At 33.4% G+C, this 16271-nt stretch overlaps 1 protein-coding gene and 1 non-coding gene across 2 annotated transcripts in view; one reads left to right on the forward strand and one right to left on the reverse strand.

Moving 5' to 3' along the window:
• GKAP1 (G kinase anchoring protein 1) overlaps positions 1–15585 on the forward strand; it is an 80999-nt gene extending 65414 nt beyond the window's left edge. The window contains exons 10-14 of the mRNA XM_036854132.1: positions 4889–4990; positions 8547–8610; positions 11875–11945; positions 12453–12530; positions 15263–15585. Coding sequence (XP_036710027.1) covers positions 4889–4990; positions 8547–8610; positions 11875–11945; positions 12453–12530; positions 15263–15310 — 363 coding nt within the window. The 3' untranslated portion in view covers positions 15311–15585. The remainder of the gene's footprint in view (positions 1–4888; positions 4991–8546; positions 8611–11874; positions 11946–12452; positions 12531–15262) is intronic.
• TRNAG-UCC lies at positions 843–915 on the reverse strand. Its single transcript has one exon. It is a non-coding gene; the product is annotated as a tRNA-Gly (tRNA).
• Positions 15586–16271: the final 686 nt, after the last annotated feature.

Raw genomic sequence — 16271 nt, forward strand, 5'->3', positions numbered from 1 at the left:
TAACATTTGGTTTCATTTTTGAATAGTACTTTTCTAGGAAAATGCCACGTGTATAGGTATTTAAAAAATAACTGATGATAAGGACTATAGTTCTTGGTAGCCCCTTATGTAAACCATGGTTATAGTCTGTCAAATCAACGTGCTGTAATTTGTTTAAGGTCATTACCCTAATATTGAACATTTAGGTTGTTTAGAATTGGTCACTTGATATTCATTGAATATATTCATATATTTAATTTTTTGCTGAATTTCTCCTTGGAATACATTCTTAAAAATAGTAATTGCATCAAAGCATGTAAACATCTGTGTTGCTCTTGATGTGTTACCAACATTGTCTTCTAGCAGCAGGATATGAGTTTACTAACTTTTCCACAGCTTCACTGGCATTCCCTCTAATGGCCTTCGGGGCTCTGTTTTATCAGTTGTCTTTGTGGCATATTTCACTCTCTTGTTCTGTGAATACCTTATACTCACTATGTCCAAACTCGAGGTCATCATTTACTCTCCAAACCAAGCATTTGGCTTGACTTCATCATTTCTGTTTTTGGTTTTATCATTTTATCCAGATAGTCAGACTCTGAACCTCCTGTTTCACTTTTCTGTTTTTCAAGGTTTGGGAGTTTTTAATCTTTGAAATAGTTCTCAGATCTATCTTCTCTTCCATTCTTATTAACATTTCTCTAGTTTAGGCTCTCATTATCTTTTACTGGTATTATTTCAGTAACCTAGTAAGTCTTTCTGCATCCTGCCTTCTAATTCTAGGTAATTTATCTTATACATTGCTAACAGATGACTTTTTAAAAAAAGTTTTTGGCCGCACCACACGGCACGTGGGATCTTAATTCCCTGACCAGGGATCGAACCTGTGCCCCCTGCAGTGGAAGTGCAGAGTCTTAACCACTGGACCACCAGGGAAGTCCCAACAGATGACTTTTTGAAAAGCAAGACTTCCATCCTGCCACACCATGTCCCTAAGCTTCAGTGTCTGTTGAATCAAGTGGAAATGTCCTTGACCTGACATTTAAAGCCCTCAAGCTTTTCAGACTGAGAGTCCCAACCCATTTAACCAGTCCTGAAATCAATTTAGTAGATTGCTGCCAGCACTAATCAAAAAAAAAAGTTGTCAGCGTATATGACATCTGTTCGTATTTTATGAAATTTGTTTCTGTGTATATGTGTATATATATATAACATACAAATATACATATATACACTGACATGTATGTGCATTCTGGGTCATGATATAAAACTTTCCTTAACATGGGTCACTGTCAAGTAAGTTTGAAAGCATTGTTCTACAGTGTAGCTTCGGCCTAAGTAACTTCAGCTGTACTCTTTGCAGTTTTTTCTCCTAGCTAGAGCAGAGCACTCCTATCACAGTGCTGGATCCTTCCCAGCTTTGCTCAAGGTTCATTTCACATGCCATCTCCTCCCTGAAGCTCTCTCATTGCCCTATCCCAATCCCAAACACAGAAAACCTGGATATGATCTTTCCTTCTTTTTCTATACCCCATAGCATTTTGTTTTTCTTATGGCACATTTCACACAGCACATTTTTATTTGTTACTATTCTTTTTTTTTTTTTATTTTTTATTTTATTTATGGCTGTGTTGGGTCTTCGTTTCTGTGCGAGGGCTTTCTCTAATTGCAGCAAGCGGGGGCCGCTCTTCATCGCGTTGCGCGGGCCTCTCACTATTGCGGCCTCCCCTGCTGTGGAGCACAGGCTCCAGATGCGCAGGCTCAGCAATTGTGGCTCACGGGCCCAGCCGCTCCGCGGCATGTGGGATCTTCCCAGACCAGAGCTCGAACCCGTGTCCCCTGCATCGGCAGGCAGATTCTCAACCACTGCACCACCAGGGAAGCCCTGTTACTATTCTTAATAGATTACAAATCCCTTGTGGACATAGACTTATACACCCTTTTATCTTCATTTTAGTATAATGTCTTCTACTTAGAAGATAAGTTTAAAATTTATTTAATGAAATATAGGACTTCATAAAAATGGGTATACATTAAAACAATATGATTTTCTGATTTAAAAAGTGATGTTTGTTGTAGAAATTCTGGAAATAACTGATAAGTGAAGAAATTTTAATGATGGCAAAAATATTTGAGGGCTTAGTATATATTTGCCAGATATTCTATTAAGTACTTAAAATGATTATTTCATTCAGTTCTCACAGTTAACTGTGAAGTTGATAGGCATCTTTATGATCCCCAATTTGCAGATGCAGTGGGAAAAAATTGACCCTAATCTCATTCACTTGGAGAAAACTACCATTGATACTTTGCTGTGGTCCTACTTTTCTGTGGATTTACACTTTTTCCCCAATCATGTAGCAACTTACATGGACCACTTTTCAGTTAAATACAGAGATGGTGAGCAATTCAGATCATTAAGTAATACATTGACCCTTGAACAACACAGGTTTGAACTGCTTGGGTTTACTTATACATGGATTTTTTTCAGTCGAGGTTGGTTGAATCTGCAGATGCAGAGGAACCGCATATACAGAAGGCTGACTATATACGACTATGAGTATTTTTTGATTTCTCAGAGGGTTGGCGTCCCTAACCCCAATATTGTCCAAGGGTCAACTGTAATATTTTTACATTAAATAATAATGTTTATAGCTAAATTGCTTTCAGTTACCCACACTGAGGAAAAAATTTAAATATACCAGTTTGATATAACATTGCTTACTACTGAGGTTGTACACTTTTTGATTTTTTATTGGTCATATGCCTGCATATAGGTGCAACTGTTTTTTCTAGTTTTTTTCATTTACCTTTTGATTTTGTTTCAGTGTTTCTGGAGATTTTTCATCAAGTTAAATCTATCAATCTTTTCCTTTTTGTTTTCTCCCTTTCATACTATGTTCAGAAGAGCTTTCCTATTCAAAGATGTTAGCTAGTAATATTATAAAGAGTTTATTTTAATACTTAAGTGGTTTTATTTTTTTTAATTAAAATACTATTTTATATTATTCAATGATATATACTCAGTATAAAACAATTTTGATGAAAGGAAATTTTTAAACAGTAAAGTGAAATCTTCCATAATAATTCTAAGAGAGTTATTAAAATGTTGGTGTATGTCCTTCCAGGATTTTTTCTTTGTATATAGTATTACAGTTTTGGGATCATACAGATGTGTTTCATGGTTCTGTATCATCATTTTTAGTGATTTCAGAGTTTTCAGTTTTGTAAATTTGTCATATATTTAGCCTATATCCTTATTGTTGGGCATTTAAATTGATGTCCAATTTTTTGTTTTAACTGCAGTGAACACTTTCATAGTTACTCCCCCCTCGCTTATCTATTTAAGATAAATTCCTGGAAATGAGATTTTGGGGCCATTATAATAGTATGTATATTTCTAATTTTGATCTAAATTTTTTCTTCCGAAATCATCTTATACTATCATCTTCTTCACTAAGCTCCAACCATGCTTGCCTCTTTACTATCCTTCAAATTCTCTAGGCTCTTTTCTGCCTCAGGGCCTTTATACATACTGTTCTTTCTACCTGGAAAGCTCTTATCTCCCTCCACTTTTTACTTAGCCAATTCCTACCCAGTCACTCAAGGTTCATCTTAAGGGTCATGGCCTCAGAGCTTCCCTGATCCACCAAGGAATAATCCACATTATTCCCTTTATAGCCCTGTGTTTCTTTTCGTCACTGCTTAAACCTTGGTTTCTAATTGCAGCATTTCTTTATGTAATATCTGCCTCCTCCACCAGACAAGTCCCATGAGGGCAAGAATCTTTTCAGTTCTGTTCACCATTGTACACCCAGCACCCAGCATAGGTGCTCAGTGAGTATTTTTGGAATAAAATTGTTGCCACATTACTCATTAGATAAAGAGAACCAATATATATTCTTATGAAAAGTATGACTTTGGGTTGATCTTTTTGCATTTAAATTTATTTATTTTGGTGTATGTTACAAGATGGCAGGCATTTAACTTGATTTTTCCAGTTAGCCATTTGTCCTATATACTACCATTATTCTGTAATTCAGCCTTTTCTCACTTCTTTAAAATACCATAGTTATATTATAATAAATTCTTGTGTTTTAAATCTCTTTCTGGACTTTCTTTTCTGTTACATTGCTGTGTCAACATAGGTGCCATGACATGCTGTTTTAATTATTTTTGCTGTATAATATATAATTATCTGGTAGGCAAATTCTACTGCATTAACTTTTTGTTTCTCTCCTGTATTCTCCCAGGTGAAGTTTTGACTATCTCGCTAAGTTCCAAAGAACAAAAACTCTATTGAAATTTCTATTGAAATCTTATTGAATGTACAAATTAATATTTAGTAATACTTAGTTTTCCTATCTAAAAACATGCTTTGTTCTGTCCTTTTCAGTATTTTATCATTTATTGATCCTGAAAATTACTGAATTTTATTCTTAGGGATATTTTTTATTGCTATCCGGAGAAAATGTTTTTTCTAGTTATATCTTCTATGTGTTAATTGCTAATATAGAGAAAAGCTATTTTTGGTTTTTTGTATTATTTATTTTGTATTTTTCTCATAAGTTTTCAATTCTTTTAGGTTTTTAAGATAGACTAATAACAACTTGTCAGAGACCACTTTAGTATGTTTATTCCAGGATGGAAATATCATTTCAAAGCCCTGATATTGTTCTAGGTTATGTTTGTAGTTTGAGATTAGGCATAAGTATCTTATTTGCTTGTACTGTACATAATTACATTTATAAAATTGAGTACAAGTGGAAATGTAGTCAACAGTTTAGGTTGCTTTAGAAAATGAATTAAAATTGGGACTTTTTTTTCCTCTTAAACCTTTCAAAAAGGATATTGTAAATCAGAATTGGCAGAACTGTCTTAGTTCTAAAATGGTGTTTTCCCCCTTTAGGAAGTAGTTCTAAAAGACGGAAGAATTGAAAGACTAAAGTTGGAACTTGAAAGAAAAGATGCTGAAATCCAGAAGCTGAAAAATGTGATCACTCAGTGGGAGGTTTGTATATATTTACTGTTGTAAACTAAAATAATTCTATAAATTTGTACATTTTCTGTTTTTATTATATTGAAATATGTTTAATATTTGATTGATAGAAATAATATTTCTGCTATTTAGGTTTTTTTAACTCATTAATTATATATAATCTGAATGATAGTATATTTTTATTATAGTAAAATACATATAACATTAAATTTGCCATTTTAACCATTTTTAAATGTACAATTCAGTGGCATTAAGTACTTTCTCAGTGTTGTGTAACCATCACCACTGTCTATTTCCAGAACTTTTTCATCATCCCAAACAGAAACTCTGTACCCATTAAACTCCCTATTTCCCCTTCTACTGCAATCCTTGATAACCTCTAATCTCTGTGAATTTGCCTATTCTAGGTACTTCCTATAAGTGGAATCATATGATATTTGTCCTTTTGTGTCTGCCTTATTTCACTTGGCATGTTTTCAGCATGCATATTCATGTTGTAGCACGTATCAGAACTTAATTCCTTTTTATGGCTGAATAATACTCCACTGTATGTATATACCATATTTTTTTGTTTATTCATCTGTTGATGGACACTTGCACTGTTTCCACCTTTTGGCTATTGTGAATAATACAGCTATGAACAGTGGTGTAAAAGTATCTGAGTCCCTGCTTTCAATTCTTTTGGTATATACCTAAGAGTGGAATTTCTGGATCATATGGTAATTCTATGTTTAACTTTTTAAGGAACCATCAAACTGTTTTCCATAGCAGCTGCAGCATGTTACATTTCCACCAGCAATGAACAAGGGTACCAATTTCTTCACATCCTTGCCAACACTTGTCATTTATACAATTTTTTTTAAACCACAAACCTATTACTCTCCTCCTTTCTTATTAGGCTTTTAAAAAAATCTCTTATTCATCTCAAGTATCATTCTCTTTTTGAACTAATATTTATTCACTCAACAATTATTTGTTGAATGCCTGTAATAGGCCAGGTGCTTTTCTGGACCCTGTGTATGTAATAGTGAAAAAAAGTCAAGTTCCAGCCCTGCTGGTTCTTACATTTCCCTTCCTCGTCTACTCATGCCTTTAAGAATTATCCCTGTTAAAAACCTTTTTGAACTGCACCCAATTCTGCCTTAGCTTTTTCTTTGTCATTTATATTTTCTTTTGCTTTTTTTGAGCACTTACCATGTGTTAGGCACAGTGAATACAAAGATGAGTTAGTAAGAAGCTCATAGTCTAATGGAGAAGATAATCATATAAGTAATTGCAGTACAATGTAGAATTTGTGATTGAGATCTGACAGAGTGCTCCAGAAGCCCAGAAACAGGAATGAATCCGTTGCTGCTACTGAAATTTGGTAAAGGTTTCACCAAAAAAAAGATAGTTTTTCCAGATAGAACAGTGCATACAAGGCACGAGAATGGTAGGAAATGCATTGTTACTGACGTTTAGAGAAATGCAAAGTTGTAGAAGGTGAGATTGGGGGTGTTAGTTGAGGTCAGTATTTGAAGGCATTTGCATTTTAGACAAGGAGAGGGCAGTGAAGGTTTTAGAAGGGAAGTGACATGAGAATTGTTTTGTGGAAGATAATGCACATAGCTGAGGCCTGGAGTGAAGACTGTCTGGTAACAAAATTAACAGGTACTGAGTGTAAGAGGAGGAACACATTTTGAACTGGTTTGGGGAAACGGAACTAATAGATCTCATTTTGGACATGTTGAGTTTGAAATGGCTGTGGATGCAGGCATAGATGTTCAGGATGTTGAACATCTGTGTTGGACACATTGGAGTCACACCATATGTGCGTTTAACTTTGTGTTCTCTTTTTCATGAAGTTAAAAATATAATGAGGGCACTGTATATTTCATATGTTCTTTATTATAAATTGCACAGTACTAGGATTTTATAGTCTTATGTTTTCATAGATACATTTACTGTTCAGTATTGTAAATGCAAAACTATATATGTTATTTTTATCGCAGTATAAAGAATATTCAGGGGTAATTTTGTTCATTTGCAATTTTTGCCTTATGAGCTGGCTTTAGATCTTGAAGACTAACTAAAGACATGCTTCCATATACACTGATCTGAACCTTGGAGAAAAGGCTTGAGCTAAAGATAGAGTTTGATGAGATATTAACATTGACTGAAACCCTGAGAGTGAGAATTTCATAGTAGATACAGTTTTATATTCCCAGTAGATATATTTCTATATTCATAGTGAGTATAGTTGTAGTTGACTGTATTTATTTTTCCCCTTCATATTTTTATGTTTCCATCTGACTTATCTCCCTCTTTCATTACTTAGCTTCTCAAAAGTCCTACTCCCTTTTATGTTTACTTCTTCCATTCAGTGTATTGTCTTCAGTATTACTCAGTAACATTATTGATTTATCCTCAGCAATTTACTGGACAGAGTATTTAGTAAAAGTCATCTATTGGACTTAATTTAAAATATATCAAATTTGTTTTACAAGAAAGATTTTTGAATCTGGTAACTTCTGTACATATCTGTGTACATGTTGAGAGAAGAAATGACAAGTTTCTTATATTGATCTCTTTTCTTTCCCTGACCTCTTGTATTTCTATAGTTACTAAATATATTGTTTTCTCTAATGTACTAATATATTAAATATTTATAAATACTTCAGTGTGTGCTATAAGACACATTGAATAAGAGTAGTGTAGGGGAAAAATTCCCTGGAATATGGATGTTAATGTGGGAACACAATTCCAAAATTGTTTATAATGTATAATTGTGTCATTCATGTAGTTTGAAAAGAAGCTAAGCCATTTTTTTAAAGTTGAAAAATAATTGAAAGATATTTCAGTAAATTACTAATTCATTTCAGCCAAAATATAAGTAAAGTAATTCAAAAATTACTTTAAAAATATTTAGTTAATGAAATAACAAAAGATTAGTAAAGCCTTAACTGAGCAAATATAAAACTGTGCTGTACAGTAACTACTACACGTGGTGTAAAATTAATACACTACATGGGTTTTAAATACATAAAAGTAAAATTCTTAATTTTTATATATAAAAATTAAATAAAATAAAAATTGTAATTAAATAAAACTAAAGACAGTTGAAAGTCATTTTCTCAGTAACACTGACCACGTTTCCAGTAGTTAGTAGCCACATATTGGACAGTGGCAGATGAAAAACAGATACAGAGAGTTCTAGTATAGTACTGGTATAGAACTATGAATCATTTTTCTTTTTGTTTTCATATAATTATTTTGAATTGTGTAAGGATTTTATTTGAGGAAGAAAAGAGAAAGACTCTTCAGGAAAATTTAGTTTTATTCTGAGTTTTCTCCACTTTTATTCTACTCTTCTTAAATACAGTCATCTATAATATTGATTTGTATTATTATACGAGGGATTTAATTAAGTAGTAGACAGTTGTGAATACATTTTCCTCCATCTTTTTTCTTTCAGAAGTAATTTATGTCTTTGAGCAAGCCTAGAATTCATAGCTCCATAAATTGGTAGTAAATCATTAATTATATCATTTACTTTTTAAAAATTAAATCTTTTTTCCTTGATTATTAGGCAAAGTATAAAGAAGTAAAGGCAAGAAATGCACAGTTATTGAAAATGCTTCAGGAAGGTGAAAGTAAGTGATTTCTGTGTTTTTAGAATTAAAAGTTAATCTTAAAAATATTTGAAGATAACTTTTCAAGATATATGATTTATTAATTCAACAAAATAAAAAGGTTTCCCAAAAGGATACAAACTGGATTATTGTTGATAATTTTATTATTACAGTTTCTTTTGCAGCACCTTAGTATTACACAAGTTTACAACTATTCAGCTAAGAAACTCTTGAAATTTCAATTCTTATAAATTATTGGAGTATATTTAGAGGGAAAACAAGAAAACATTTGCTTAAGATTTTGTTTATTAATTATTAGAGGAGAAGGCCTGTCATGATTTTAGGTTTTCCTTCTACCCCTCCCACTCCCCACCCCGACTCTTCATACTTTTGCTGCCACTCTAAACTTTTGGCAGTAGATTACCAGCAGGAAGCCAAGGAAATCAATCAAAAAAGGTTAGAGATAATAACATTAGTAAAGTTGATGTTATATGAAACCCCCCAAATCAGTTGCATTCCTGAATGTGAATACCTAGTGATGCTACCCTTGAAAGCTCTCTGAAAATTTTCCATTAATAACAGAAAGGGAAGCGTGTATTAAATTTGCAAAAGAAAATGAACCATAAAAGAGGCATAGAGAAAGACATGAATAGATGAGAAAGTCTTCTGAATAGACAAAATTAAGTGTAATAAACAATTTCCCTTGTTAACAAATGTTAATGAAATCCCAAATATAGCTCCTGTGAGTACTGTACAGCACTTGAGAAGTTATGAAGCTCACCTTAAAGGATAAGTAAACAAGATACCCCAAATTGTTTCAAATATGAAGATACTGGGAGCGGAATTGTCCAACCAAATATTTAAACTATTAAATAACAGTTATCAAAAACCAGAAATCATGTCCAGCTGAACAGAATATACAGTCTTGAAGTAGAGTCAAACATTTTTTATAATTTTACGATTTTTATAATATAACTGTTACAAGCTTAACTGTGATAAAATAGAAGTTAAATAATGGGAAAAGGCATTATTTGAACAATTAGATATCAATATCCTGAGGTTAATTTAGATATGCATGTCACTGAGCTCCATGTGGATCATTTAATGAATAAAATTATGAAAATAATTGTTTACAAGATATATTTCTAATTGAAGAAAGTAAGGGTATCATTGAACATTGGATGTATGATTTTTAAATACCTAAAAATAAAGTAATATTCCTTAAGGAAACATTTGTGAAAAGTGAGAAAATTAACTGATAAAAACTTACTCTCAAAAATAGATTAAAGGGACTTACCTGGTGGCACAATGGTTAAGAATCCGCCTGCCAATGCAGGGGACACAGGTTCGATCCCTGGTCCAGGAAAATCCCACATGCCATGGAGCAACTAATCCCGTGCACCACAATTACTAAGCCTGTGGTCTAGAGCCCACGAGTCACAACTGCTGAGCCCGGGTGCCATAACTACTGAAGCCCGTGTGCCTAGAGCCCGTGCTCTGCAACAGAGAAGCCACTGCAGTGAGAAGCCCGCGCACCGCAACGAAGAGTAGCCCCCGCTCGCCGCAACTAGAGAAAGCCCGCGCGCAGCAACGAAGACCCAACACAGCCAAAAATAAATAAAATAAATAAATTTTTAAAAATAGATTAAAAATGGCTACCAGTAAATAATATCAGTGTCCATACTCCGTACTATAAGTAGTCCAAGTAGAACAATTTTATAGAGGACCATGACATGAAAAATACAGTACGTTAGAGTTTACAAACTAACATTTATAATATAAATGCAAATACAGTCAGTTATGTTACAGTACAACATGTGTTCCTAAAAATCACTAATCTCTATAAAATCATACAGTTAAAACCACAAAGTTTATGGGGAAAATGGAGTTAGGAGCATACAATACTCAAAAATTTCATCAGTGACACATTAAAAAAAAAGGAACCTAATAAAAACAGTAACAGTTTTATACATGTTAAAATGGTTGAACACATAAATACTGTAATAAATATGGCACTTTACTTTGAAGACAACCTAAAGTTTGCTGTAGAAGTAGGTTTCAGAAGGGTTGCAGCTTGTGTGTGTTACTGTTAAGTGATGGAAGGATGCAAAGTTGGTGTGGTTCTTGACACAGTGCGCTGAAATAGCGGGTAGATATTTGAGGTGTGTACATGGGTGTGGCTTTATTCATGAAATTGTGCTTAAGCATTAAGTACACAATTCATGTTATGTTCATGTTGTTCCCCGATGTATCAATCTCTTTGAAACACAAAACAGCATTATAGGAAAATTGACTGTAGTTAAAATATTACATAATTGTTAAAAATCACTAGTTCTCAGTGAGTGCGTTTAATTCTGAGGATGGAGGAGTAGAAAGTATAATTTGTAAAAGTTCCCAAGTTGATTCTTAAGGGACTGTGATTTGTTTCTTGACACAGCATCTCACCTTAGTGCATATCATATTAAACTATGAAAAATAAATTTGAATGACAGAGTTATATTGGTGGAGCTGTGGTGATATCAGTACTCGTATATTTGAACATTTCCTCCTTTACTCATTTTATTAGTTTTACCTCTTCAGTCTCTCCTAGCTTTTCAAAGTTGAAGAATTAGTTTTTCATGCATTAGCCTTTACCATAGATTAAGTAAATTGTCAGCCATGTGGAAATTTTTAAAGCTTAGGGAACACAGAGGCCAAAGAACAGATCTCTTGCTTCCCCAAAGAGGGAAAAACCTCTAGACAAATGAACAGTTCTGATACCACAGATGTTATATGATTAACTGTGCTCATATGAGCTAACACTTATTTGATAGTGCTTTAATGGTATGAAAAGTCATATAAAAATAATTCTTGTGGGCCTTATGATATGCACACCTTGACAATTTAACAAAACAAAACAAACAAAAACACTCTACATTGTTTTTAAAATCTTGCTTTAAGATTAGTCGAGGCATTTTAAAGTTTCTTTCCCTATGTGAAATATTTTATTTTCTCTGTCCTTGTCCTTTTTAGTATAAATGGAAAAAATTAATCTTTTGTCATATCTGTACAATTAATATTTTAACACCACAGAAATGTAGAATTTCCAATAAAAGCTGCTGTGGTGATAATAATGATCAGAATTTACCAGTGAAAATAAAGAGGTATATATAGGGTCAAGGAATACATTAAGTATGAGGACAATTCATCTTTGCCTGACTGCATTGCTGTCTTGGTTCACTAAAAGTATTGTTAAAGTATTTGAGTGATTGAAAAGATTATACTGCTGTTTTTCCTTTTTGTCAGTGAAAGATAAAGCAGAAATACTTCTGCAAGTTGATGAATCACAAAGTATCAAGAATGAGCTAACGATACAGGTAAGAAAAACTATATATAGGACTGGTTATATTAAGCTGTTCTTTAGTCCTGAATTATGAAACTTGACTAAACAAAAACACAGCCCATCAATACTGCAAACCATACTTCATTATTATTATGTAATAACAAATGATTGAAAATTCTGTTTACTGAACTGAGGGAGGTATGTATGTCCTAAAGAATAGGGGAAGATAAGGTTGTATTTTAGTTGATGTGGGCTGAATATAGAGATAGAAAGGACAGACAGAACTTATCCTGTTCATGGACTTGATTTTCTCCCCTTCCCATCCTTAGTCTTTGGTCTTGTCTTAGAACAGTGAGCTTGCCCTACATATCTTTAATATACAGCTGAATAAAATGCCTAATTGAAATTGTTTGTGAGGATAGAGGTTCTCTTCTAATGCTCATTAATCTCATAGTCAAAAATCATCATTGTGAATAACAATTAAGAATATTTACCAAAAAAGACCAAAAAAAGTCTTTTTTTATTGAATATTTGGTTATAGGTAACTTCACTTCATGCTGCGTTAGAACAAGAAAGATCTAAAGTGAAAGTATTACAAGCAGAATTAGCCAAATATCAGGTATGCTTTTATAATTATGAAAGTGTTTTCATCACAAATAATACATTTGGAATAGGTATATACATGTGAGAATAAATGTACCATTTTATTCTTAGTCCAAAATTTATTCACCAAACATATTGATAATTTTGTTATTATTGGTTATATAATTTACATCGTAGAAAATGTTGTTTATTCTAGATATTGGTATATACAGCAATAACTAAAGTAACTCAAAAAGACCTTCAGTACTACATAGATGATGTGAGATATGTGCCAGTGAATCATATCGAGGGAAGGTACATAATGACATTTATCCCATTATATAATAAGTTTGATCACTTGGGTACAGCAATCTCTCCTAGATATCTTCATTGTAAAGATATCTTTCCCCCTTTGTAATTAATAAATAATATGTGAAGTTATAGTTTGAGATTGTGTGAATATCCTTTTTACCCAATGATTTTAGCATCCAGATTAATGATATTTGTATCAGTTATTATTTTGGTAGTTGCAAAATAGTGATTTTTCTAATTCTATCATTTCTTCTGCATTTACAAGATGGCATTTGGCATTTTTTTCTGGGTGAAGCAATAAACAATATCAGGGCTTTGTTTCAATATATGTGTATATGTATATGTGTGAATATACACAAACACACATATATTTGTATATGCATATGTATGTGTGTCTATGTCATGATATAAAATGAGTTAATTGATGTGGGGTCATAGTTTAAAAGTTTGAAAGCCACCACTGGTGGCCTAGAGAACATAAAAGTTGTTTAGCTCCAGCTTTGACATGTCATCAATCCAGGAAGGAAGATTCCCTTTGCCTGGGAAGCTTTGAAAAGGATCTTTGAATTATTATTATTTTTTTAAAACTCTTGTTTAGAAGAAAGGTAAGAGTTTTAAGCTATATAACATTGGTACCTCTGTATAGTGGGTATCTACCATGTAGAAAGTTTTTTAGTAAATTTTTTATTTCCCTGCTATCAGGAAATACATCTTATTTTTAACACCTGTCATTATACATCTCAAGTTTCATATAACCTGTTCATACTTTTTTTTCTCTGAATGAATCTTTGAAAAACTTTTATTTGGTCAGGACTGAATTAACAGCATTCTCATACTTGATTTTTTTTTTTTTTAAAGAAGGTTGGTTGTGGACATGTTTTTGAACTCCAAGAGGGAGGTTATGGGCAGAAAAAGGATGAAACAAACAAAGAGAAGCTGCCAACATTATTAAATGGGTCTGGGTCCCATGTGCCCTTGATATAACCACCACTCTAAAAAATGTGCTTTCACAGACAGGTAGTTCCCAAACTTGGCTTATCATCAGAATTTCTTGTGAACTGTTTGATTGTTCAGCCCACTACTAATTATCATAAGTAAATAGGCTGGGACAAAGTCTAGACATCAGAATTTTTAAAATATTACTACTTAGATGATTCTAGTAATTAACCAAGTTTGAGTATCATTGCCATAGTTTATAAAAATGTAGAAAAATTATAAAAGTATTATAAATACATCAAACCATTATTTATGGTTAAAATGGAGGGTAGAATAGTTATGGATGATTAAATTTTTTTGTACCTTTGTGCTTTCCATATTTTTTAAATGATTATTTGCTTTTTGAATCAGAGTAAGGTAGAAAATGTTGTTAAAAGTAATTAATGAACAATACTTCCTGTCTTTTAAGCCACCTTTCTCTTTCTTTGGCTCAAGTCAAATACCATTGATTACATTTCATTTGGAGGAAATTAAATACAGATTTATATATGTCACTGAGCAAATATGAAAAGTATAATCTTCTTTTCAACCCACTGATGAACAAAATCAGATTTCTAATGCTGTCTTATATGAACAAAACTATATAGAACTTGAATTAGAAATTGAATTACCCAAAAGGGTAATGAAGTGAATCACCAAATTTGCTGATCATATGGAGCAAATTGTCTATTTTGATCAATTTTTTTTTTTTTTTTGGCTGCATTGGGTCTTCGTTGCTCCGCGTGGGCTTTCTCTAGTTGCAGCGAGCAGGGGCTACTCTTCATTGTGGTGCACAGACTTCTCATTGCAGTGGCTTCTCTTGTTGTGGAGCATGGGTTCTAGTCGCGCGGGCTTCAGTAGTTGCAGCACGAAGCCTCAGTAGTTGTGGCACACAGGCCCTTGAGCACGCGGGCTTCAGTAGTTGTGGCATGTGGGCTCAGTAGTTGCGGCGCGCGGGCTCTAAGGCACGCAGGCTTCAGTAGTTGTGGCGTGCCGGCTCAGTGGTGTGGCTCGCAGGCTCTAGAGCACAGGTTCAGAAGTTGTGGCTCACGGGCTTAGTTGCTCTGCAGCACGTGGGATCTTCCCAGACCAGGGATCGAACCCTGCATTGGCAGGCGGATTCTTAACCACTGCGCCACCAGGGAAGTCCTGATCAAAATTTTTATTTAAAAAAAAAATCTGGGACAGTGCAAATGAGCTCTAAAAAATAAGATACTGGTGATCAGACTAAGTCCAGACTAGTTCAAATAGATAACTGTTTTCTACAACCTACTTTAACCGTTTGTAAAAATAACAACGGTTATTGCTATTTAAAATACGTATAAATAATTTAGTGGTATGTTCATTCAAATTTGCAACAAACTCAGAAAAGACGTTCCTTCCTTTTCATAGTCAAAAATGCCTTTGATCTCATTTATTCTTGAAAAGAAAATGCCCCCAAAATGTTATTTCCTAAATAATTGACCCTATTTTTCTTTACAGGGTGGCAGAAAAGGGAAAAGAAACTCTGAATCCGACCAGTGTAGGTGATTCCATTAGCCTTTGAGGTCAACACAAAAATTAAAACTTTCAGGGTTTTGCAAAAATGTATATATTTAATGCTGTGCAACTGCTGAACTATGCAGTTTTTGTTGAAGAAACTTAAAATGATTAGCTCACTAATGGTTTATAATCTTATGTCCTTTTGGCTTAAAGTGAAAAGAAGAAAAATAGAATTCCAGCACAACTCAATGATTATTGTTTACTATTCGTACTTCTTATCACTTTAGTTTTTCATCAGTCAATAAAATTAATTTACTCTTCCATTAATGTTTGATTTTTTTAAAATTTCAGAAACAGTGTCAAAGTATTGTTTTTGCTTATAGCACAATCAATTTAACTGGATTTAAGCTCAGTGAATATTTACGCAGCACTTTGTGCATGCTAAACCCTATAGAACATACAAGATATCCTCAAATGGCTTATGCTCAGGGGAAATAGAAGGTGGGGGTGGGTAATGACAACAGCAACAAAAAATTACCATACATATTAGAGTGTGATATTACATTGTTTGGAAATTGAGAAAACTTGCATGAGATATTGGGTTGGCCAAAAAGTGCCTTCGGTTTTTAAGTAAAAATAAAAGACACATTTTTCATTTTCACCAAGAACTTTATTGAACAACGTATTCACCCTTTTGTTGCACTGTCTTCTGCCATTTTTCAGGCAACTTCATAATTCCGTCTTCCCAAAACTTTTTTATCTTTTTGAGCAAAGAACTGTTCCAGGTGCCTTTTACAGTCTTCCAGGGAATTGAAATTTTTTCCATTAAGAATTTTGTAAAGACCTAAATAAATGGAAATCCAAAGGTGCAATGTCTGGTGAATACGGCGGATGAATCAGAGCTTCCCAGCTAAGCTGTAACAGTTTTTGCCTGGTCATCAAAGAAACATGCGGTCTTGCGTTATCCTAATGGAAGATTATGCATTTTCTGTTGACTAATTCTGGATGC

This window comes from Balaenoptera musculus, chromosome 6 (genome assembly GCF_009873245.2).
Source record: "Balaenoptera musculus isolate JJ_BM4_2016_0621 chromosome 6, mBalMus1.pri.v3, whole genome shotgun sequence".
Classification (NCBI taxonomy): Eukaryota; Metazoa; Chordata; class Mammalia; order Artiodactyla; family Balaenopteridae; genus Balaenoptera; species Balaenoptera musculus.